Below are 25,007 nucleotides of genomic sequence, written 5' to 3' on the forward strand. Positions count from 1 at the left end.
CATGAAGTAGAATGTAATTTTTATGTTCTTCTAGACGAATCTGAGCTGAATGACCCATCTTGACTATAATAACAAAGGCTGCATGAGCACGAGATTCTGTAAACTCCAGATGAGAAGAGGAGGATATTTATCTTTTGGAGAGTCCAAGAAGGAATTTAAATTTTGAACTTGGATGGAAAGAAACTTGTAGGACAGTTTGGTGTAGAAGTCTTGCAATTCTCTCCAATACTTTCTTTACATGTGGAATGAAAATTTTAGAAACTTCTAGAAGAGCATTTGGATGAAGACCATAATTATTAATAATTTTATTGATTATTGGGTGTTATATCCATTACAGATGAAAGTAGCACTAATAAAGGACTGTTTTTTATTTAAAAGATAACTAATAGAACATCGTGTACATACACAGTGAACTAAAGTTTCAATCACACCACATTTCTCAGTATACAGAAAAATAACACATAGTGAAAAATACATAAAGGCTATAATCACATCATTCACCCTAGTCAGAAATATGTGAATATGTGAACAATCCAGGCCTTGAAATTCTTCATTCACTGAATGCAGATGCAGTTATTTTTAACTTAATTTATTCATTACAAAAGCCATTTTGGAAAGATGTTTTGCCATATTGTGCAAGGAAGTTACCCAGTCTTAGCAGGAGATTAGATCCATCTAATTTTTTGAAAACAAACTATTCAGAAGACAGTTTGGATTGTGAATAGTGATGTGGATAGTGACTGATGTAGCTTTGGAAACAATCACAGTGTTAGTCACAGAAAGCAAACTAGAGCATATGGTTAAGTAATAGACAAAAGATTTTATCATTAAAAATGTAATCAGTCTCTAGATAGTGTTATTGAGGTACATGGACATTATAGCTATCACTCACTAACTATGGGCATATTACTGTGTATCATGGAACACTGATTGATTCCTGAATGATCTCTTAGCAGAAGAAATGATATATGTGCTAATGCATACCTACCAGGCACAGTGAAAATAAATTTGTATATATCTTGTGAGAGAATCCAAGAAGCAAAAAAAAGAACAAATTATACACTTTCTATCTGAAAGTCATTAATCACTAGGGCTTCTGACCTAATGTCCAATCCTCACCTTCTCGTGGTGCACCCTATTGGGTGGTTTAGGTTACCTAGGTAACCTAACCCACCCAACAGATCTGGATACCTGGATACTGAACAAACGAGGATGGGTTGGCAATTTGGAATTTAGCTGACAAAATTGTATTCTTATTGGCTTAAACCAATACAGAAAATTATGGTACAACATGACAAAATTTCGTGCTGGCTGGGGCGTCGCCCGGTTAAACAAGGCCCCCCGTTGTTTTCGCCAGAGAACCAGGGCGAACAATGAAAAGTCAGCTACTGGAACAAATCTGAAAGCACACCCCAACTCAATATCACCAGAGTTAAAGATGGTACTGTAAACATAAGAATCCTGAATGGCAAAGAAATGGAGCTAGCAGAGGAATTAGATAAGTACCAGACCGACATAATAGGGGTGACTGAAACAAAAAAGACAATAACTGGTGAGATCTTTCTGAGCAATAAATACAATATGTTATATTCAGGCAATGACAATCAAGGAAAAGAAGGAGTAGCCATAGTATTCAACACAAAATATGAGGCGAATCTTCTTGAATGGCAGGCAGTCTTGAGTAGAGTGATGTGGGCAAATGTCAGAATGGGGAATTGGACAATGAGACTTATTTGTGCCTATGGTCCCACAGAAGGTTCTACTAAGGTAGAAGTGGAGGAATTTTTTAATGCTTTAGAGAAAGCAACTGACACAATGAAAAAGGAAAAGTTGGTCCTTGTTGGGGATCTAAATAGCAGAGAAGGAAGTGATTGTCAGACATTCAAAAATATTTTGGGAAAATTTGGAGAAAAGAACAAAGCTAATAATAATGGCAAATACTTTTTGGATTTCTGCTCAGGACATGGACTAGTTATTACTAACACCATGTTCCAACATAAAAATGTGCAAAAATTCGCATGGAGAGAAGAGGCAAGGAATAAGAAAAGTCTCATTGACTATGTTATTGTTGATAGTGATGTTTTCTCCCTGGTGCAGGACACCAGAGTGTACATTTGAAATTGGAAGTGATCACTATTTAGTCTTGAGTAGGATAAAATTGAATTTCATATTGAAAAGAATAACATGTAAGAAAGTTTTAAAGCAAATAAAAATTGCGCAGCTCTCAGATGTGAACTGTAGACTAAAACACACAAAGCTTATTGAACAAAATAAAAGAGTTTGAGAACAGGAACCAAACCTTCGAGAATCAGTGGCAAGCCTTGAATAAAACCCAGATTGACTCAGCCAGAGAGGCATGTTGTGAGGCTGTCTGCAAGGATAGAAAAATCAGAACTCCATGATGGACACCAGAAGTTAAAGAGGCAGTGAAGGAAAAGAAGAAAGCATATCAAAAGATCCTGACAAAATAAGTCAGCTTGTGCTCTTAGAGAATACAGAGACAAATGTAAGAAAACTAAACACTGTGGAAAACTAGCAAAACCAAAGTCATGGTAGGACTTTGGTAAGAACATAGAAAACGAATATCAAGAAGGTGGAAAAATATTCTGGAGGTTGTTGAAGAAGCTTAGAAATGGAGGAAAGAGTGCTGTAAAAGGAGTTAGAGATGATAAAGATGACATGAAAACAGGAGAAAAAGATATCCTTGAAGTATGGAGTAATTGCTTCGAAAAATTGCTAAATGAAACAAGCACTGATAGCAGAGTGGTAAAAAACACTCAACAGGCATACAGTCAGGAATTCATATCCGTACTTGAAGTAGAATAAGCCATCAAAGGCTTGAAATGTGGAAAGGCAGCAGGAGTAGATGATATTCGACCAGAAATGCTGAAGTATGGTGGTATAAAAGTCTTACAGTGGCTGCACTGCATGGTTCAGAACGCGTGGACAGAGGGGCGAATTCCCGATGATTGGAGTAGAGCTCTCATATTACCCATATATAAAATGGGAAATAAAACTGAATGTGAGAATTACAGAGGTATTTCCCTACTGAGTGTTCCTGGTAAGATTTATACTAGTATACTTGAGAAACGGTTGAGAAGAATTGTGGAAGAAAAGCTTGGTGAAGAACAAGTTGGATTCAGGCCAAATAGAGATTGTCAGGATCAGATCTTCACTTTACAACAAATAGTTGAGAAAGCATGGGAATATAACAAAGATTTGTATTTAAGTTTTGTCGATCTGGAAAAGGCATATGACAAGGTGCCAAGAGAGAAACTATTCAATATGCTACAGTTATATGGTGTCAAAATGGCATTATATCAAGCAATACTTAGTCTTTATTTGAGTTGCAAGTCAGCAGTTAGAATTGAAGGAAGTACAGGAAGATGGTTTAATGTTAAATCTGGTGTGAGACACGGCTGTACATTATCCCCTCTGTTATTCATTATCTATATGGATCACATTATGAAGGAAAGTGGTATTAAACATGATATCAGAATTGGAGATGTTAATGTCAGCTCTTTGCTTTATGCGGACGATTTATACTTCTAAATAAATCTGCTACAAGTTTGCAAGATTCCCTTACTAAATTGAATAGCTGTTGTAATAGATATGGTATGATAGTCAGCAATGAAAAGACAAAGACAATGAAAATAGGTAGAATCATTACAAATATCAACTGTGTTGTGAATGGTGAACCTGTGGAACAAGTAAAACATTTCCATTTCAGCTACTTATTCACGATTATTAGTGAAGATGGTAAATTAAATAAGGCAATAGACAACAGAATCAACAAAGCTGTTATGGTAGGAAGTCAATTGAATAAATTCATATGGAATAAGAGAGAAATTAGTTGTATACAAGACAGTGTTCAAACCAGTGTTAACTTATGGATCTGAGAGCTTGCTCAGAAGTAAAACACTTGACCAGAGACTAGAGACCGCAGATATGAGAGTCCTGAGAAAGATTAGAGGTGTGAACAGATGGCATTAATGGCAATATCATATTAAAAATGAGGATATTAGGAAAGAACTTGACATTGTCAGCATCCAGGAATGTGTTAGCAGAGGCTAATCTCAGGTGGTATGGTCAGATAAACAGAATGGGCGAGTTAAGATTAGCAAAACAAGTGTTCTCTGCCACATTGGCAGGAAAACGACCCAGAGGAAGACCAAGATATAGGTGGATTGATACGGTACAAAGTGCCTTAGACGATAGAATTAGAAGATCTGATAATGTTGGAGTCTTGACAAGTAACAGACTGATTTGGAGGAAAATTGTGGATAGGAAGTTAGTAATGATGTAAATTTTTCATGTAGTACTATCATATCGTGTACACCCCTTGACGGTACATGTCAGGAATTTGATGATGATGACATTATTTTTAGACTTGATTAACATTTGTTAAAAGTCATAAAATAAAATAGAAAGGTTGCTTTCAATGCTAATATTAAACAGCATAATTCAGAAAGAAATAAGATTAAGAAAGAATAAAAGCAGGAAGAGTTTTGAAAAGAAACTCGCTTTCTTATTAGTATCTTTATACATATATTCATGAGCAAGATGGGATGGCTGTATTATTTACTTTGTGTGAAAAGCAGACATGTTAATATTAGCTAAACTCTGGCCTTGATTTATACAGAATACACTATTGAAGAGAGCAAAACTATTTGTTTCTTTTTATATCTTTTTTAGTTGAAGCAAAAAGAATAAAACAACTGGACAAAATGTAGTTTTTTGAATCGGTATTAATTGAATTTTTGATTTAGAGAATTTATCTATCTTTTTGAATTTCCATAGAGTGGCCTAAATATGAATACTTTTTAGTGTTTCTCTACTCAAGCATTTTAAAATGATAATTGCTAATACCATCAAATTACTGTGTAGCCTCTGTTAATAGAGTACACACTTATGGCAATATAAAAATGTTATTAGGTTCCCTGCCATTCCTGTCTCCAGCTTGATTATCATGTATTAATCATTCATATTTTAAAATTATGGAGACTACAACCATGTTAAGAATAATTACTTTAATTTCCCTTCAACCTTTATATTAAGGTCATCATTTGGAGTGTGTGTGTATATATATATATATATATATATATATATATATATATATACACAGTGACAAGCTACGTTACATTTCAAACAATATGCCAAAGTGACAATGATTTGATCAACCATTATTCTACTGCCAGATCTCTGAGTGGTTTTTTTTTCCTCTATGAAATGTAATGTAGCTTGTTACTGTATGTATGTATATATATGTGTATACTCCAGTTGATGACCTTAACATGAAGGTTGAAACGTTGAGAAATTGAAGTAATTATTCTTAACATGGTTGTAGTCTCCTTCACACAGCAGACATAATCATTCAGCCATGATGAAATAACCTTTGCTGTTCGAGTGACTACAACAGCTTCAAAATTCTCTGAAGCAAAATAGTGGTGGACAGCAATATTTTTCTCATTGACTGGAACGTACAGTGATTCTTGTGTTGTCAATATTTTTGCTTTTTTAAAATCTATTTAAGCAGCTTGCCTTCATGTTCAATATCTTCATCAGATACTAAAAAAAAATATACAGAAGTTGAACATAAGTTGCAGTGACAGTAAGTGGTTTTCAGTAGTGGTTTGCAAACTTGCCTTTGTGTCCAGCTATTTAATAGCTCCTCGGCACATCACTTTGGTTCTTGCCATGTGATGTGGCCAGAAAATGCATTTCATTGAATAAAACCCAAATTATCTTTGTTGATATCCAGGTAAAGAAGTTACCTTAAAAACAATAGAGCACTATATTATTGCACGAGTATGGGCATTATCAACTTGAGTACAAGCACTATTACACACCAAGACAGCTGACATTAGACCAAAAAAAAATGGGTTGATGACTGAAGGGAATGAGATGACAAATAACATGTTGAATCCTGTCTTAATCTACATCAACATGTTATTTGATGAGTTACAGACACTTGTTCAAACCTATTCACATGTTCTGCAGCATCCACAATTTTTACGTGTGAACATGAGAATTTTAGTATTGTATATAATTCTTGTTCATTTCCAACTCTTAGCATTAAATTATTTATGTAATTTTAAAACTATAAAAGCACCATATAACTTTGTGACCATATTAATATTCCACTTCATTGACTGTCACTTCCTGCTGTCCTAAGATGTCCCATTAAGGACCTTATTAATTTTATTCTAACAGAAAATTCAGAACATAATTCTTTCCTGGGTACAATAACATTACTTTTTCTGAGAACCCATCCAAACATGATTACAAATTGTTTCTCAGGATGGCCACAATACTATGTATGTTGATTTATCCCTTCCACACACACACACACACACACACACACACACACACAAGATCTTTCCATTTGTGTTCTTTGAATAACTAAATTCTTACTGCTTATTCTTGCTTCACACACTGGCAAAAGGTCACTACTTACATAGAATAACTCAGATACATTTTAATATGCTGAGAGAAAGAGAGACACAAATATGTCACTACTGCTGGTGTTATGCTTTTATTGATTTAATTGGTTCTTCCCATTGGCTTTGATGTAGAAGTATTTCATTTACATGCTGTACTTCAGTATTTGTTGTTGCTGTAAACAGTTCCAAATGCGATTTGCTGATGTTACTTTGCATCATATTATTATTGTTTCATATCTCTGCTATAAGTTTGGAATAAATGATCATGGAACTTATAGTAGTGATTAAAGAACAAGAAACATAGATTAGACATTGTTAGATCCGACATGATTACTATTACGATGTTCTTAACTAATTGATACGTTGTAAGTTGATTTCTAATTCAAATATAAAGAAAATTTATATTTGAAGACTGCACCACTTTATATCTGAATTAGTTCAAGAATTGAAGATAAACCAACTCTCAACTACCCTTCCTTTATATGTTGTTATTATAAATACTGGCTGAGTATATTTAACTTATTTATCACTCCTGCTTTGGTTCGAATATTTTATGAATGGTGGTAAAAGAGATTCAGGCAAAACACAACTTTAGATTAACAAAAACAAACATTTAATTTTAAAATCACAAATTTTACACTTAACTTCAATTCAGTAATGAAGATATCACAAACATTTTAACTCCTCAGATAAATTCAATCATTCAACTCATACAATGGTAAATCTGTTATCCCTATAATACAGTCTTCTCGGTTCCTTAAGTTCCAAATACAACAAAAATTGCAGTAATACCTCTTCACAAACAAACACTTTTAAATATACACTTTAGCTAACTTCCTCAATAGTTACTGTTAATATAAGGAAATTCTAGGATGAAACTCACACACTTCTCTGTATAGAAATATTAATGGTTGGAATAATCTTACCGATAATCTTCTATCTTCATCTACTTATACACTTTTTTTAAACATTTAAACAGTAAACGGCACTCATTGAAATAATTCTTCTAAGCAATAACTGAATTAATCATTGGTCACAATACACATAAACAAACGTTGTTGCATAAAGTACTATTGATCACTCATGAAATAGGGCAACACAATAATTCCTTAACTTTAGGTTTTATATGCACGGTTGTTCACTCTTCCGGCATTCAATTAATTCTTAGACACAATTCTAAACACAGCTATCAGTATACTTCAACTTTACAGCTCTACTATTCTTTAGTAACTTCGTGCTTTTCTTCAAGGTTCTGTGTGTTCTTGAAAGGTCGGCCCTGAAATTAAATCTCAATTCAAGTATTGCTAGTCTATTTAGTAGTCACTCAGCTGTCTTCCGTAGCTGTAATTGTTATTCTACAACTTATTAGCTAACCGCCTCTCGACTAGTAGACTTTATTATCTGCTTGAGTGACTTGCCGACTCCTATTATCGCACTGTGATTCCCGAATGCTCCGATTCCAACTTAATGCCAATCTCTTTCTTATAAATCTCTAATGCTCTCTCTTTTCCAGCGTTCCTCACTTTTTATATTCGTTCTTCCCGCCTAAATTGTTCACGTGATTTCTTTCTAAAACTCTTTTCAATAAACTTTCTTACGTGGTGTTCCAAAAACGAGCTCGCTCACTTACATACGTTTCCATGACAACCAAACAAAATATAATAAAATTGAGCTATTACATAACGTTAAACTTTACAAACAAGAATAAATAGAGAATATTTACATTTCAAATAATGCGCAGTTAAATTATCAAATACAAGTTCTTATAATATTAACAAAGTAATAATTAAAATAGCTTAATAATATTTAATACAGTCTTTTCATTATTAATACATATATCTTGATTAAATATTTAAATATTAGACAAAATTAAAGGTAGTTATATGAATATTAAATAATAAACAAGTGATTTACATTAAATAATATTTACAAATGTAGCCTTTCCCATGGTGGATTATGTTGGATTCTGAAGAGGGTATTAATAATTTAAATTTCTCTTCATTCAGAATCCAACAACATGGACCAAAAATGGTTGGTGACCAATTATACCTTTTTTTTTAGAAAACTAGAAGTGTAACATAACATATGATTAAAAGTAGACAGTATTATTTGTTTCTTCTGAATCTGAGAGGGGGGGGGATATTAAAATGATCATTTGTGATTTAGTATTGGAAACTTAAATCGCATGATGGATTCAATGAAATTTTGTATGTGTGTGTGTGGGGGGGGGGGAATGAAAAGGTGAATTGCTATAATTCATTATTTAATAAGCCTCCAGCAGTAGAGAATTCGAACACACACATACCAGCCACTGAATGCACTGCCTAGAACACGTATTCTAGGCAACTATTTAAGAATGCTGCTGGTCAGTAATCATCAATAGTGTTGATCACAGTGGCAAAAACAAATGATCTTTCGGAGTTTGATAAAGGATTTATTGTAGGTGGCTGGAGCCACAATTTTGAAAACAGCAGTGCTGACTGGTTTCTCAAAAAGGTGTGATATCCTGGGTGTTTAATCAATAGAACTCACATTGCTTGTCTAAGAGGCATAACTGTGGTCCTAAGGTACGGACAAGCAGAACTTCCTGTGTGCAGCAATAGACCGAAGCGTTTAATGAAGGTTGTTCTCGATCCATTCACCAAACTATGCACAGGGAATTGAAGAGGATCGGTATTGGTAGTTGCATGCCCATATAGAAACCACTGATTTTTTTTGCAAAGAACTGGAAAGTTCATCTACAGTGATGTCAGGAACACTGGAAGACTGGAAAAAAAAAAAGTTTGGCTGGAATCTCATGAAGCATCGAACCCAGCTTGCCTTGTGAACACAACTCGAAGTTCTGGAAGTGGTGTCATGGTACGCATGTTCTGTTGGTTCTATAGAGCCAACAGAACATGGTTCTATGCGTACCATGTTCTATTGGTACGCATGTTCTACCAATAGAGCATGCGTACAGAACAGGTTTCCTGATATTGTGGGAAGGCCAGATGTCCTCCAAGGAATATCTGAACATTGTTGCCAATCATGTCCATCTTGCAATATTGACTTTTTATGTAGAAGAAGGTGACAGCTGTTTCATAGATAGCAGTGTTACTGTCTATCGTGCAGGAATTGTTCAGCAATGGTTCCATGAACATGATAGTGGCTTCCATCATCTTCCCTGGCCCAGATCTGAACTCCATTGAGAATCTATGGGATATGTTAAAAGAACAGATCCAGGAGCAAATTCCTCTTCTGTCAAATCTGAGCCAGTTAAAGCACTATCTGGTAAACACCTAATATTTTATAGACGTAATCCAACACCTTGTGGAATCTATGCCAAACCACATATGTGCTGTAATTTGGGCTAAAGGCAGTCCAAAACAGTATTAAATAAAAGTTTTTAATTCAGTGTCTGGTATGTTTACCTTTTGACTGGTGTGAATGTTTTATGTCAAAATTCTATATATTTGGGCATTATCATTTCTGGGTTGCATTAACTTTTTTGTGTTGTTTTGTTGTGTTAAGTCATCAAGAATATAAATGCCTATTTTTTTATTTTATTTTTTGCCAGGTTCTTGACCGATTACTGTTATACCTTCGTATTGTGCACTTAGTAGATTATTATAAATTTGTGAAATATCCTAGTGAAGGCGAAATATCAGAATCATTTGCAGTAATGCATGTGAGAGGTTCTCCACCAAATAGTCAAGTGACTCAACAAGAAAGTGAGTACACTGTAACTTACAAACATGTATATATGTGCTTTGGATCTTTTTTTTTCTGCTCCTCTCCAAAACATTATGCTTATTATATTTTTATAATGGCTTACACATGTAAAGAAAAATATTTAAGTTATTGGACCAGGTGCATTTACTGGCTGTTTTCACTATTGAAAAATTGCATATTTGTCATGTTCATCCTCCATGTATTTATTGTCTTTCCCAAGGTTCAAAAAGATGGTTATCCATTATGCCCTATAGTTGATTAGCTGATTGTTGGCTCTCCACTTGCCATTTTGCTAAATATCTTTCTGGTCTTCTTTGAAACCTCACTGACAATACTAGTTTTTATATTAAAAACAGCATTGACTTCACAGATAAAATTAAAGATCTGTATTAGCTGGACAGTGAAATAATGATTTCTTTCTATGTAGTTTCCTTATTTGCCAATTTAGCACTTCAGGAAACTCTTCAGTTTTTACAAGCTGATTTCCCTGAGGACATTTTTAATTTTTTTTTTTTTTTAATATATCATCAATGCAGACTGTTTTACATGGCAGAATGAGTTGTACAAGCACATGGAATACCAGCTTTCACTGATTATTTTATGAAACATCTAGAATGTAAACTCTTCAGCACCATCTTCTCTCGAACTTCTATCTAGTTTTGCTTTGTGGATGATATCTTCACAGTTTGGTTCCACTCAGCAACAGAATTGCTGCAAATTTCTAGATAAAATTTAATTTCATATACTCCTGTATCAAGTTGCCTATTAAACATGAATTGAATATCAGTCTTCCTTTTTCTGGATAAATACTTTGATAATCCATACTTCTACAGGCACTGTTGAAGTATGGCTTATCAAAGTTCAGTTCACTGTTCAGTTCAGTTCAGTTTTCTGTTCATAGAACACTTTCTTTCTCTGGTAGATATATCCATCCATCCATCTTAGTACCATCATCCCTCACAGAAGATAGGTATTATCAAAACTCTTATACACAGAGCTCATGCAATCTCTTCTAGTACTTTTCTGTTGGAAGAATTAAATAAAAATCTTCTTGACTACTAATGGATATAACCAAGCTGCCATGAAGAAAATTATCAATAGACATCATCCAACCAGACTGCAATTTGATATGAAAAAAGTTTCAATACCCTACCTTAAAGGAAATTAGAGCAAATAGTTCAAGTTCTTTGAAAGTATATTCTATGTACTACCTTCAAATCAGCTCAGAAATGTCTTCTTTTCTCCATCCACCCAAAGATAAATTATCACCTCTCTCCTTGTCTAGCATCGGTCATGCGTCCTGTTCATAGTTTTGGATAATATACTGTTCTGCTGAGATTAAAATGCAAAATCATCAGGACTACACCAAATTCTTGAAACTTTGCCTACCATGCTATTGACATTAGATACAGATTTCTATGGAATCAAATCAAGATTCTTCATTCTGGTAGATTTAAATTCAATCATCTGTTTCTTGAAACTTGGGAAATTCACAAGATTTTCTTAGTTGCTTTGATTGCATGTTTTTCTCAGTTTTGGGAAGTAATCATGATTAACTGTTCATAATTTTTTTAATAATGAATAACTTATTTAACTTCATATTTGGATTACAAAGGCTAAGCACTGTTTCCCTTTAAACTGTAATGGTGCATTTTCATGTTAACTCAGTTTTGGTTAAAACATAAGCAAAATAAGCACATGCTACATGATTTTGTCTTGTGACTCTTGTTTTGAAAGTTCTCAAACCGATCTTCTCTTCCTGATAATGTCCTTGTAACATAGAATGAAATACATTGAAGTTAAATAAACTCTGTTTTTCTTTACAGATGTCAGTCATTATAAAAATGTGTCTATTATATATGCTCTTTTAAAACATTAGTTACTAAAACATTATGTTAATCACAGAATGTTACTGTCTCAAAAACTGTCATTGGACATAGTAGTTTACCTAGCTACCTACTCTGAGTCCTTGTATAATGCTGTGAAAAAATGAGATATAATTTTTGTAGTTATTAGTATTCTGAAATATTTGGCAGTTTTTTCCTCTTTAAGATAAATAAGAAAAAAAATGATATTTTAATATGCCTTAATCTTTCAAGTAGTTATGTGGGCAACTTCAAAATTGAATTGGAGAAATGAACAGTAAAATTTATTTGTGCCTATGGACTTGAAAAATTCCTGTATTTCTTCCTTAAGAGGGGCTCTTAAGGAAGAAATAGAGGAATTTTTCAAGTCACTAGAACAGGCAGCTGACATAAACAAATTGCAAAAAAGTATACTACTTGGAGATCTAAACAGCAGAGTAGGAAGTGAATCCCACCAGGCATGTTCTGGGAAAATTGGGAGAAAAAAAGGCAAGTTTTACTAATTTCTCTGTTAATAATAATGGTATCAGCTGCATTTCTGCTCAATATATGGATTAGTCATTACTAACAGCATATTCCAACATAAAAGATGTGCACAAGTTCATGCAGAAAAAAGATAAGAGAAATAAGAAAAGGATTATTGACTATGTTATTTATTGTTCACAGTGATATCTTCATGCTGATTTAGGATATAGGAGTGTACAGAGGATTTAAAATTGGAAGTGACCACTTAGTTTTAAGTGATCAATAAAACTGAATAGCACATTGAAAAAGAAGAGTATGTAAGAAAGTTTTAAAAAGAATTAAAGTTGAGCAGTTTTTACAAGTAAATTGTAGACTCAACTATACAAATATTGAAGAAAAGATGAAACAAATTGAAAACAAGAACCAAACCTTGGAGTCTCAGTGGCAAACTCTGAAAAAACATTGATTGAGTCGGCAAGGGAGGCATGTGGTAAAGTTTCATGCAAGGATGTAAAAATAAGAATGCCATGGTAAGAAATTAAAGAAGCAGCCCTGGAAAAGAAGAAAGCATGCCAAAAGTTTCTAGCAAATAAGTTGGTGAATGCCTTAAAAGAATACAGAAAAATGTAACAGAGCTAAGCTGTGTGTGAAAGTAACTAAACAAAAAATGTGGGAAGACTTGGGTAAGCATATAGAAAATAAATATCAGGATGGTGGCAAAATGTTCTGGGGGGGATACTGAAAAAGCTTGGAAAGGAGGAAAGAGTAAAAGGAATCAAAGATGATAACGGTTACATGAAAACTGAAGATAAGGATATCCTAGATGTCTGGAGTAATTACTTTGAAGGACAGTTAAACAAACCAAGCAGTGACATACTAGAAACATTTCAAGAGGAATGCAAAGAGGAGTACATATCAATATTTCAGGTAGAAAATCAAAAAAAAAGTGTAAAGACAGCTGGAGAAGATAATATTTGACCAGAAATGCTTAAGTTTGGAGGTCTAAAAGTTTTGCGGTGGTTTCACTGCATAATTTAGAGGGCCTGGTCAGAAGGCCAAATTCCCGATGACTGGAGCAGAGCTCTCATGGTACCCATCTATAAAAAATGGAAAAAAGCTGAATGTGAGAATTACAGGGGAATTTCTTTACCGAGTGTTCCAGGTAAGATTTATGCAAGAATACTTGAAAGGAGGTTGAGAAAATTGTGAAAGAGAAACTTGGAACAGGAACAAGGTGGATTTAGGCCAAATAGAGGTTGTCAAGATTAGATTTTCACTTTATCACAAATTGTTGAGAAATGATGGGAATCTGATACGTATCTCTACTTAAGTTTTGTAAATCTGGAAAAGGCATATGACAAGATAACCAGGGACAAACGTTTTCAAAACACTACAGTTATATGGGGTAAATAGTACATTATACAGAGCAGTTCATAGTCTATATTTAAATTATAAGTCAGTAGTTAAAATTAAATGGTTTGATATAAAATCAGATTTACAACAAGGATACACATTATCTCCACTCTAATTCATTATCTATATGGATCACATTATAAAAGAAAGTGGTATTAAACCTGTTATTGGAATTGGAGATATCAAACTGTTTTCTTTATGAAGATGATGCTCTACTCCTAAACACATCCAGTGCAAGTCTCAAGGATTCTTTAACTAAATTGAATAACAGCTGTAAAAATTTGGCAGGGTTGCTTAAGGGTCAAAGCTGTATAACTGAGAGGAAACCTCCACATAGCCTTTAAAGGAATGTGGAGAACCGACCAGGGGCTTCTGACCTAATGTCCAATCCTCATCTTCTCGTGGTGCACCCTGTTGGGTATCTACCTATATACTGATCGAATGAGGATGGGCTTGGTTAAACCAAAATACAAAATGATGGTACAACATGACAAAATTTCATGATGGCTGGGGCGTCGCCCTTTTGACCAGGGCAAACAGCGAAAAGTCAGCTACTGGAACAAATCTGAAAACAAACCCCAACTGAACATCACCATTGTTAAAGATCGGTACTATCAACATAAGAAGCCTGAATGGCAAAGAAATGGAGGAAGTTGAGGAATTAAATAAGTACCAGATCAACATCATAGGGGTGACTGAAACTAAAAAGACAAAAACTGGTGAGATCTTTCTGAGCAATAAATACAAAATGTTATATTCAGGCAATGACAATCAAGGAAAAGAAGGAGTAGCCATAGTATTCAACACAAAATACGAGGCGAATCTTCTTGAATGGCAGGCAGTCTCAAGTAGAGTGATATGGGCAGATATCAGAATGGCGAACTGGACAATGAGACTTATTTGTGCCCATGGTCCCACAGAAGGTTCTACTAAGGTAGAAGCGGAGTAATTTTTTGATGCTTTAGAAAAAGCAACTGACACAACGAAAAAGGAAAAGCTGGTCCTTGTTGGGAATTTAAATAGCAGAGTAGGAAATGATTATCAGACATACAAAAATATTTTGGGAAAATTTGGAGAAAAGAGCAAAGCTAATAATAATGGCAAATACTTTTTGGATTTCTACTCAGGACATGGACTAGTTATTACTAACACCATGTTCCAACATAAAAATGTGCACAAATTCACATGGAGAGAAGAGGCAAGGAATAAGAAAAGTCTCATTGACTATGTTATTGTTGATAGTGATGTTTTCTTCCTGGTGCAGGACACCAGAGTGTACATTTGAAATTGGAAGTGATCACTATTTAGTCTTGAGCAGGATAAAATTCAATTTCATATTGAAAAGAATAACATATAAGAAAGTTTTAAAGCGAATAAAAGTTGAGCAGCTCTCAGATGTGAACTGTAGACTAAAATACACAAAGATTATTGAAGAAAAAATGAAATAGTTTGAGAACAGGAACCAAACCTTCAAGAATCAGTAGCAAGCCTTGAATAAAATCCTGATTGACTCAGCCAGAGAGGCATGTTGTAAGGTTGTCTGCAAGGATAGAAAAATCAGAATTCCATGGTGGACACCAGAAGTTAAAGAGGCAGTGAAGGAAAAGAAGAAAGCATATCAAAAGAATCCTGGTAAATAAGTCAGCTTGTGCTCTTAGAGAATACAGAGACAAATGTAAGAACTCTAAACACTGTGTAAAACTAGCTAAACAAAAATCATGGTAGGACTTTGGTAAGAACATAGAAAATGAATATCAAGAAGGTGGCAAAATATTCTGGAGGTTGTTGAAGAAGCATAGAAATGGAGGAAAGAGTGCTGTAAAAGGAGTTAGAGATGATAAAGGTGACAAGAAAACAGGAGAAAAAGATATCCTTGAAGTATGGAGTAATTACTTCGAAAAATTGCTAAATGAAGCAAGCAGTGAAAGCATAGTGGTAAAAAACACTCAACAGGCATACTGTCAGGAATACATATCAATACTTGAAGTAGAAAAAGCTATCAAAGGCTTGAAATGCGGAAAGGCAGCAGGAGTAGATGATATTCGACCAGAAATGCTGAAGTATGGTGGTATAAAAGTCTTACAGTGGCTGCACTGCATAGTTCAGAAGGCGTGGACAGAGGGATGAATTTCCGGTGGTTGGAGTAGAGCTCTCATAGTACCCATATATAAAAAGGAAAATAAAACAATGTGAGAATTACAGAGGTATATCCCTACTGAGTGTGTCTGGTAAGATTTATGGAAGTATACATGAGAAAAACGGTTGAGAAGAATTGTGGAAGAAAAGTTGTTGAAGAACAAACTGGATTCAGGCCAAATAGAGGCTGTCGGGATCAGATCTTCACTTTACAACAAATAGTTGAAAAATCATGGGAATATAACAAAGATTTGTATTTAAGTTTTGTTGATCTAGAAAAGGCATATGACAAGGTGCCAAGGGAGAAGCTATTCAATATGCTACAGTTATGTGGTATCAATGGGGCGTTATATCAAGCAATAATTAGTCTTTATTTGAGTTGTCAGTCAGCAGTTAGAATTGAAGGAAGTACAGGAAGATGGTTTAATGTTAAATCTGGTGTGAGACAAGGCTGTACATTATCCCATCTGTTATTCATTATCTATATGGATCACATTATGAAGGAAAGTGGTATTAAACATGATATCAGAATTGGAGATGTTAATGTCAGCTCTTTGCTTTATGCGGATGTTGTTATACTTCTAAATCAATCCGCTACAAGTTTGCAAGATTCTCTGACTAAATTGAATAACTGTTGTAATAAATATGGTATGAAGGTCAGCATTAAAAAGACAAAGACAATGAAAATAGGTAGAATTGTTGAAAATGTCAACTGTGTTGTGAATAGGGAACCTGTGGAACAAGTAAAACATTTCAGCTACTTAAGCATGAATGTTTAGTGAAGATGATAAATTAAATATGTTAATAGACAACAGAATCAACAAAGCTGGTATGGTAGGAAGTCAATTGAATAAATAACATATGGAATGAGAGATAAATTAGTCAGAACACTAAATTAGCTGTTTACAAGACAGTGTTCAAACCAGTTTTAACTTATTGAGCTGAGAGCTGGATCAGACTAGAGACCGCAGATATGAGAGTCCTGAGAAAGACTAGAGGCATGAACAGATGACATCAATGGCAATATCATATTAAAGACGAGGATATTAGGAAAGAACTTGACATGGTCAACATCCAGGAATGCATTAGCAGAGCTAATCTCAGGTGGTATGGTCACTTAAACAGAATGGGCAAGGAAAGATCAGCAAAGCAAGTGTTCTGTGCCAAGTTGGCAGGAAAATGACCCAGAGGAAGACTAAGATATAGGTGGATTGATACGGTACAAAGTGCCTTAGACCAGTGCTTCCCAAACTTCTGGATATCAGGGTCCCCTTTGCAAAAATTAAAATATTTCACGGCCCCCCCTTGAAAAAAAATCGTAATAGAGAGATATATTATTATAATATTTATTGTATTTATATTCAATACAAAACATACACAGCTAATGTTGCAAAAATCAAATGCATATATTGCATTTTTTGCCTCTTAAAAATTTGGTTCTGAAAACGATGTGAGCTGCTCTGGTAAAATATGAAATAATGTCCTTTTTTTTTAGTCTCTTTCTGCTTCTTCTGATTGTTCGCGGGAATTTTTTTAAATTTTTTATCAGTCACTTATCCATTTCAGGGTTAAATTTTTTAACGTAGAATAGATCAAATAATATCACCACTTACCGATACTGGCACACCCCAGGCTGATAACATGAAATTAGTGAATATTACCTGAAAAAGGGAAACCCCGGACCAGGAACATTTTTCTCTTTTGTGACTTTTCTCCCTTTACGGTAATTAAGCCTAACACAAAACAGACAGCAAAGGCAGGTTATTAAAACGTGCATATGATTGGTGCGGTATTAACAAAAGATCGAAAAGCGCAACCAAAAGATAAAAGCATAGCTGACAATTGAGTTGAAATGCTAACTCTCTTTAACCGAATTCTATATGTGAAACTGCCATAACATTCATTATGTATATATTCCTTAGTTTTAACACTTTTACGAATTTTAGCACGTTCAGTTGAATTTTATTGCTGCCTTGGGAAATCGAACTCACACACATATCTAATTAATAACAATAGTTTTTAGTTAGATGCTGTGTTTGCCCATGCAACATATGGTTTTGTTTCAGTCTGTACAGCATAGTTTCTGTGAGGGGACATGTGATTCATTAATTAGCGTGTTTTTATCCCAGTTGTCTCTAATTGCACTATTTGTTGAGAAATATATTACACAGACTCCTCATACCTTATTCACTGGCATAATAAAAGTACTTGTTTTTATTGCCTCTGCAATATAGTGGATGTTAGGGAGGGCATGTTGTTTACCACTGCAAGCGAGTTGCTATCTCTCCACATGAACATGTTTAAGCTTTTTTTCATGTGTGAAGTATATGCAAAACTTTTATTGGTAACAGAAAACTAGCTCGGATGACAGTGATAATATAAAACAAGTTTTGATATCAACAGTTCCTGATTACGAACGAATGATGAAAGGGAGAGGAAGATTTGGAGCTTCCCTGGAGAGCATTCGAAGTAAATACAATTAACCACTGCTTTGAAATGAAACATATGAATAAGCAATATTTACTCATATTCATTAAGCGCCGAAATACGCAGGAAGCAAAGTTTGTGAACCAACACCAATGTGTGAATTTTTCCATTAAAATATAAAAAATAACAAAAAAGAAATAATAAATAATAAAAGTTAAATATGTTTCTTTTAAAATAAAAAAATCTACTTAGTCTTAAAACATTTTAAATTTGTTTTCATTATTTCACAGCCCCCCCCCCCCCTTCAACAAAACCTATGTCACCCAAGGGGGCCGCGGCCCACAGTTTGGGAAGCGCTGCCTTAGACGATAGAATTATAAGATCTGATAATGTCAGAATCTTGACAAGTCACAGACTGATTTGAAGGAAAATTGTGGATAGGAAGTTAATAATGATGTAAATTTTTCATGTAGTACTATCATATCCTGTACGCCCCTTGAGGGTACATGGCAGGAATTTGATGATGATGATGACAAATTTGGCATGAAAGTTAGCAATAAAAAGACCAAAATTATAAAAATAGTCAAGAACATCAAAAACTTCAGCGATTCTCAATGGAGATGATATAGAACAAGTAAAATATATCAGCTATTTAGTTGCAATGTTTGGTGAAGATGGCAAATTTAATCTGGAAATAGTCAACAGAATAAGCAATGCTAATATGGTGAGAAGCCAGTTGAATAAATTTATATGGAATAAGAGAAAAAGTAGTCAAAACACTAAACTAGCAGTATACAAGACAGTATTCAAACCAGTTTTAAATTATGGATCAGATAGTTTTGTTAGAAATAAAGCACCTGATCAAAGATCAGAGACCACAGATATTAGAGTTCTTAGAAAAATTATGGGCTTGAACAGGTGGTATCAATGGCAGAATCATATTAAAAATGGAGATATTAGATAGGAACTTTCCATTGTTTGCATTCAAGAATGTGTGAGCAGGACTAATCTAAGGTGATGTGGTCACTTAAGATGGCAGGGAAAAGACCCAGAGGAAGACCAAGGCCTAAATGGATTGATTCAGTCAGAAGTGCCTTAGAAGAGTGAAATGTTAGATATGACAATATTGGAGTGCTGACAAGTAATAGACTGAATTGTAGGAAAATTGCTAAAAGGAGATTAATAGTAATGTAAACTTAATGATATGAGTGCTATTATAGTAGCCTGAACACCTCTGAGTTTATATCAGGAAGTTGATGATGGTGGTGGTTATATGTCTTAATCAGCATACCTGTTATGACATGTTTACATGTCAATAAAAACTTGGATGTGATGAGTCCAACAGAAATTGAAATAATATTTGGATACCATTGAAATAATATAGGCATGAAGCATAAATTATTTAATATATTTCATTCAAATGTCTGAATAGTTAAAGAAGAATTTAGTGTCTTTGAAATTGTTATATATTTCACATGAGGTTTGCTATTTAAGAAGTATGGAATTATTATTAAATTATATTTTTCTCCATTTCTAGCTGTTTTCATCTTGTAATTTCATTTAAAGAAATTTATTACTTAATGTGAATCTCCCATGAAAGGCTATAAACTTATCATATGCTGATATCATGAGTTGGCTAATTGTTAGATAATCTGGAAACCCTGCTCTAAGAACAAGACAGAAAATTTTCAATCCCCTTCAGGTCCCCCATTGCCAATCCTTTCTGTTTTAAAAAAAAAAAATATCTTCTTCAAATTTGAAAAAAAAACTCTAAATACAGGGTTTAAAGAGGTCCATTGTCTGATGGGAAGATGTCCTGAAGTAATTACCGTATTTGCTGGCATATAAGACGCACTTTTTTTCTTTGAAAATAGGTCTGAAAAACAGGGTGCATCTTATATGCCGATGCTCGGTTTTTATTGCTTTCATTTCCCGAAATTTTCTCTGTTCCGAGTTTTGCAATTTCTTTCTTGCTTCCTTGCAGTGTGTGAGAGCATTCCAGTTACGTAGAATTCAGTGGATGCGCATGCACTGTCATCGACGATTACAGCTGTGTTCCTGTTCGTTTAAACTTTCCAATTGTTGTTGCGGTTGTTGTGAACGGTGATAAATTTCTGCTGTTAAATTTTCTCTAAATTTCTTGGCAGATTATGGTTGAAAAACGTCCGCATTGCTACAATATTGCATACAAGCTACTTGTGATTGCCTATGCCAAAGAACATGGAAAGAGGGCTGCAGAGAAACGTTTCAGCCCACCCGCAACTGAGAAAATGATAAGAACTTGGCAGAATCAGGAAGAGGATCTAAAAAAAAAAAGCAACTCACAGTAAACATAACCTACGAGAAATTTCTGGATTTTTACGAAGAATATTAAAAGGTGGCTACTCTTTCCTAATTAGATTAGGTATTTGAAAGTAGACTCACTTATTACTTTATATTTGAAATACTGTGAATTCATTATAATATTCAGTGATAAAGTTTTTTTCCTAAAAATGTATACAAAAAGGGGGTGCATCTTATACGTCGGCAAATACGGTGTATGGTTTCTATTCTTGGAACATTGCTCAAAATATTTACTATGTCCTGGCTTGCAATTATATGAATAGGAGCCACTATAATGTCTTTGCTGCACAAAACACCATACACTTCATAGAAAATTTCAAAGACATCACAATGGCTTTTACTGATATAATTGCAAGCCTGAACTGGTGAAAAAGAGAAAATCTTTTCACTGGTGTTCCAATTATAGAAACCATACAATTACTGCAAGGCATCTTTCCACCAGACACCATGGACCTCTTTAAACAACTGCTGTATCAATAGTACTCATTTTCATATTTGAAGGTTTTTGCACAGAAAGGACTAGCAATGGGCTTCTCCTATGTTAGCTGACCTCTTCATGAATTGGTTTTAAAAAATAGCCCCTCCAACATCAAGGAACACATCCAAAAATTTAGCGAAGATATGTTGATGATATTTTTATCATCTGACCTGGTATATTACAATTAGAAGATTTTATCGCCTTCCTGAAAAACATTCATCCTCGAATTAAATTCACAGTTGAATTAGAAATAAGTCTACTGTTTTTGGATGCGCTAGTTGAGATATCAGAACAAAACTCATTCAGCTTCTCAGTCTACAGGAAACCAACTAACACAGGACATTATCTACATGCAACTTCTTATCGCCATCTAGTGCAAAAAATAGGCATCATCCATTCCTTATGCAATAGAGCCTACAGAATTTTCACCAACATAGATAAAAGAAACCAAGATGTACAGTATCTGTTTTCTCTCCTTCCAATAAATGGCTACAACAGAACATTAGTAAAAAAAATGATGTCCCAACATATTGACCGAGGCAATAAACTCCACCCCTTTGTTTCTGATAAGTTGCTAACATTTTTTTTTTTTTTGTATACTCTCGTCTGTAGTCTGCATGACACTGTTGGACAACTTGCACATCTCTGTTCTTATCTAGTGCCTTATTGATGTAGACATCTTACCACATGGTTGATAGTCTGAACCAGACAAACACAAAATTGTTCTCTCCTTGTAATCATTTAATGATAATACCCATTCCCATCATTAACACAGTTACATAACATTGTTGCTCTTACACACAGATTCTCACCATTCCTCCCATCATAATTCAGTTTCCGTGACTTGGTGTTAGGTCTCATACCAATTTATAATTTTTCAAGACTCTCGATACCAAATGTATGAATGCATTTGTTATCAAACTCAGTTTTATTATGATCTCTGTTGCTTTGCTTTTCTGTTTTTCAATTGTATGTGCTATATTTTTAATTTTTGCTTGAGGTAAACATGAAGTTATAACTCACTCATCAATGGCTTTTATGATCGAGTTGCCATACCAAATACCATCCTTCTTTTTACAATCAATTTTACTCACCTGATTTCTTCTTTGTTGTTTTCCATTTTGCTTGATAATGGAACTTTCTTGTTCTCTCTATCTCTTGTGTTCCTCTAAATGCTGCTTGACTTTCTGTAATTCTTTCATTGTCTGTCTAATAATTTGCTTTATCCTTGTGATTTTGGAGGTTAAATTATTCTCATTATTGTCTTTAGTGAGAAAATTCTTCTTACTCTCTACTTCACTTTTCTTGTTAGCATTCCGTTTCTTGTGCATTTTTGGCACCATTTTACAGCTTTATGTAATATTACAATATCACAATAAAAATATGTTATAAAAGCAGTAAGTACTCCAACAAAATGAAAACCTGATATACTTAATATATTTAAAACAGTAATTTTCTAAGGGGAAAAGACAATAAAACAGATAAAAATTGCCAGTTTTACATAAGCACTAAGTACACTGAACCACTCACCAGTTCAAAACATGTACAAGTTTTATAGTTTTGGAAAAAGGCATATGACAAGGTACCAAGAGAAAAGCTGTTCAAAACGTTACAATTATATGATGTAAATGGGACATTATATCAACAATACATAGTCAACATTTGAGTTGTAAGTCAGCAGTTGGAATGAGTACAAAAAAGTTGGTTTGATCAAATCAGGTGGGAGACAAGTGTGCACATTATCTCCACTGTTATTTGTCATCTATATAGATCACATTGTGAAGGAAAGTGGCATTGTACCTGATATCATAATTGGAGATATTAATCTCAGCTCTTGACTTTATGCAGATGATGTTGTACTCCTAAATAAATCCATGACAAGTCGGATTCCCTAATTAAATTGAATAACTATTGTAATAAATTTGGGATGAAAATCAGCATTAAAAAGACAATAAAAATAGGTAGAAACATTGAAAACATCAACTGTGTTACATCGTTGTTTTCTTAAATATTTTACCTCTATTGTTCTCCTTGTGCCTACTGAGATCTGGCTTCTAAACTGACTTTCTGGGGCCATTTCTCTCTTCGAGCTCTGACGAAATTTATTTGTTTATGCTGTGCCAGTTAGAACTCTAGGATAGGAATTCTTATCCGAAGAAACTTTCCCAGAATTCAAGTAATACCTTATATAGATTAAGTAGTTAGGTAGATTGAGTTCTCAGTATACAGTCATGGCCTTGACAATCTTAAATTCCCCTTTTTTCCTCTAGACGTAGGTTCGATATTTTTGTGAGTGGTAAAATTCAATCTCTTACTCAGGCAAACTCAGGTATACATGGGAAAACATATTTATTATTTATCTAAGAACATTACAATTTAAACAACACATATAATCAAGGTTAATACTAAAATACAAGTAAAGCAGGGTAATAATAATCAAACAGACAGACTATTCGAACACACTCATGAGAATCTATATCACAAACATGGATGTCGGTATTAAACTAGATTACTGCTACCAACAACCCATACACATTAAACTTGGTCTAGACAACTTATGAACGTATACTACCAGTCCAATTCGATTAACATAACACAGGAAACTGTCTCAAAAATCTCTCTCTCTCTCCTTTTCTAAACTTTGTCTATTTTACACCTTCGTCACAAATAGATAACACACAAAAAAGGGAAGATTTGTACATTACCACCATGTTAGAACTTTTCTCGATCCTTCTGTCTGTTCTTTGTTATAGATTGTCCCTCTGTACAATGGATTGCTGCCACGTGGGAGTCACGTGCTCGTCCCGAATTAGCCACTTATTTCTTCTGGGCTTACGAACTTTTTGCGTTGCCATTTCTAACATGATTTTACCTTCAAGGAATCCTTTGCTGCTTTCTTATCAGATAGATCCACACCGATGGTCTAAAACTCGAACACTGCTGTCATCTCGTGCTATATTTTCTTCGATTCGTGTCGCTCAGCAATGGGAAACACACTGCCGCTTTGCCGTCTTCACACGTCTTGTCGGGTATCAGGCATGCTGATCCGCTCAGGAACTTCGAGCAGGAGACCCACGGGGAAGGCACACGCGACCTGGGAACACCACAGGAACCAGGAGAAAAACGTAAAAGGAAGCAAAAAAGGTCCCTCTCAACGATGTGAATCAGTTTTAAACCCCATTATAGCGCCCTCTTTCTGCACTCCAAACTTGTCTACGATGCTCTCCCATTTGCTGTCACCAAGTGACGTCACCTCCTTGCTGTACGTGCATCACTCTTTTCGGGGAATGCAATTTCTTGCGCCTTCCACGAATGCCTACTCATCACTCATTACGTCACCTTTGGTGGTCAAACTGCAACCTTTGAACTTTCGTTCACACGATGATACACAACTTTATACATAGCATATTTTAACATTGATGTTTTTGACAAATTAAGATTCCATCTGTTTTTAACAATAACCTTAAACATAGTACAATTTAATATTTATTTTCTCCTTCAATTTCATTTTAATTCCTTTTTAAGCAAAGTTAATATCTGCATCTTCACATATTATGTCTGTTTTTCCAAGAGTACAAGTGTGCTCTTGCTTGATATTGTTCTCTTGTTAAATCTTGAATGGAGCAGTTCTATTCTTGATAGATCCATCATTCAAGATCTAACAACTGCATCCTGAATGGAGAATCTATATGCCATGAAAGCATTTCTGCTTATTTAGACATAATT

General features: G+C 34.4%; 1 protein-coding gene across 7 annotated transcripts in view; it reads left to right on the plus strand.

Moving 5' to 3' along the window:
• Positions 1-25,007, plus strand: part of LOC150097660 (serrate RNA effector molecule homolog B-like) — a 335,617-nt gene that overhangs the window by 232,855 nt on the left and 77,755 nt on the right. For all 7 annotated transcript variants that reach the window (XM_090407120.1, XM_090407123.1, XM_090407118.1 and 4 more), the window contains one exon: positions 10,000-10,153. In XM_090407120.1, coding sequence (XP_090263246.1) covers positions 10,000-10,153 — 154 coding nt within the window. The remainder of the gene's footprint in view (positions 1-9,999; positions 10,154-25,007) is intronic.

The sequence above is a fragment of the Typopeltis vanoorti genome, chromosome 17, assembly GCF_054136105.1.
Source record: "Typopeltis vanoorti isolate ZY-2024b chromosome 17, IOZ_Tvanoo_1.0, whole genome shotgun sequence".
NCBI lineage: Eukaryota > Metazoa > Arthropoda > Arachnida > Uropygi > Thelyphonidae > Typopeltis > Typopeltis vanoorti.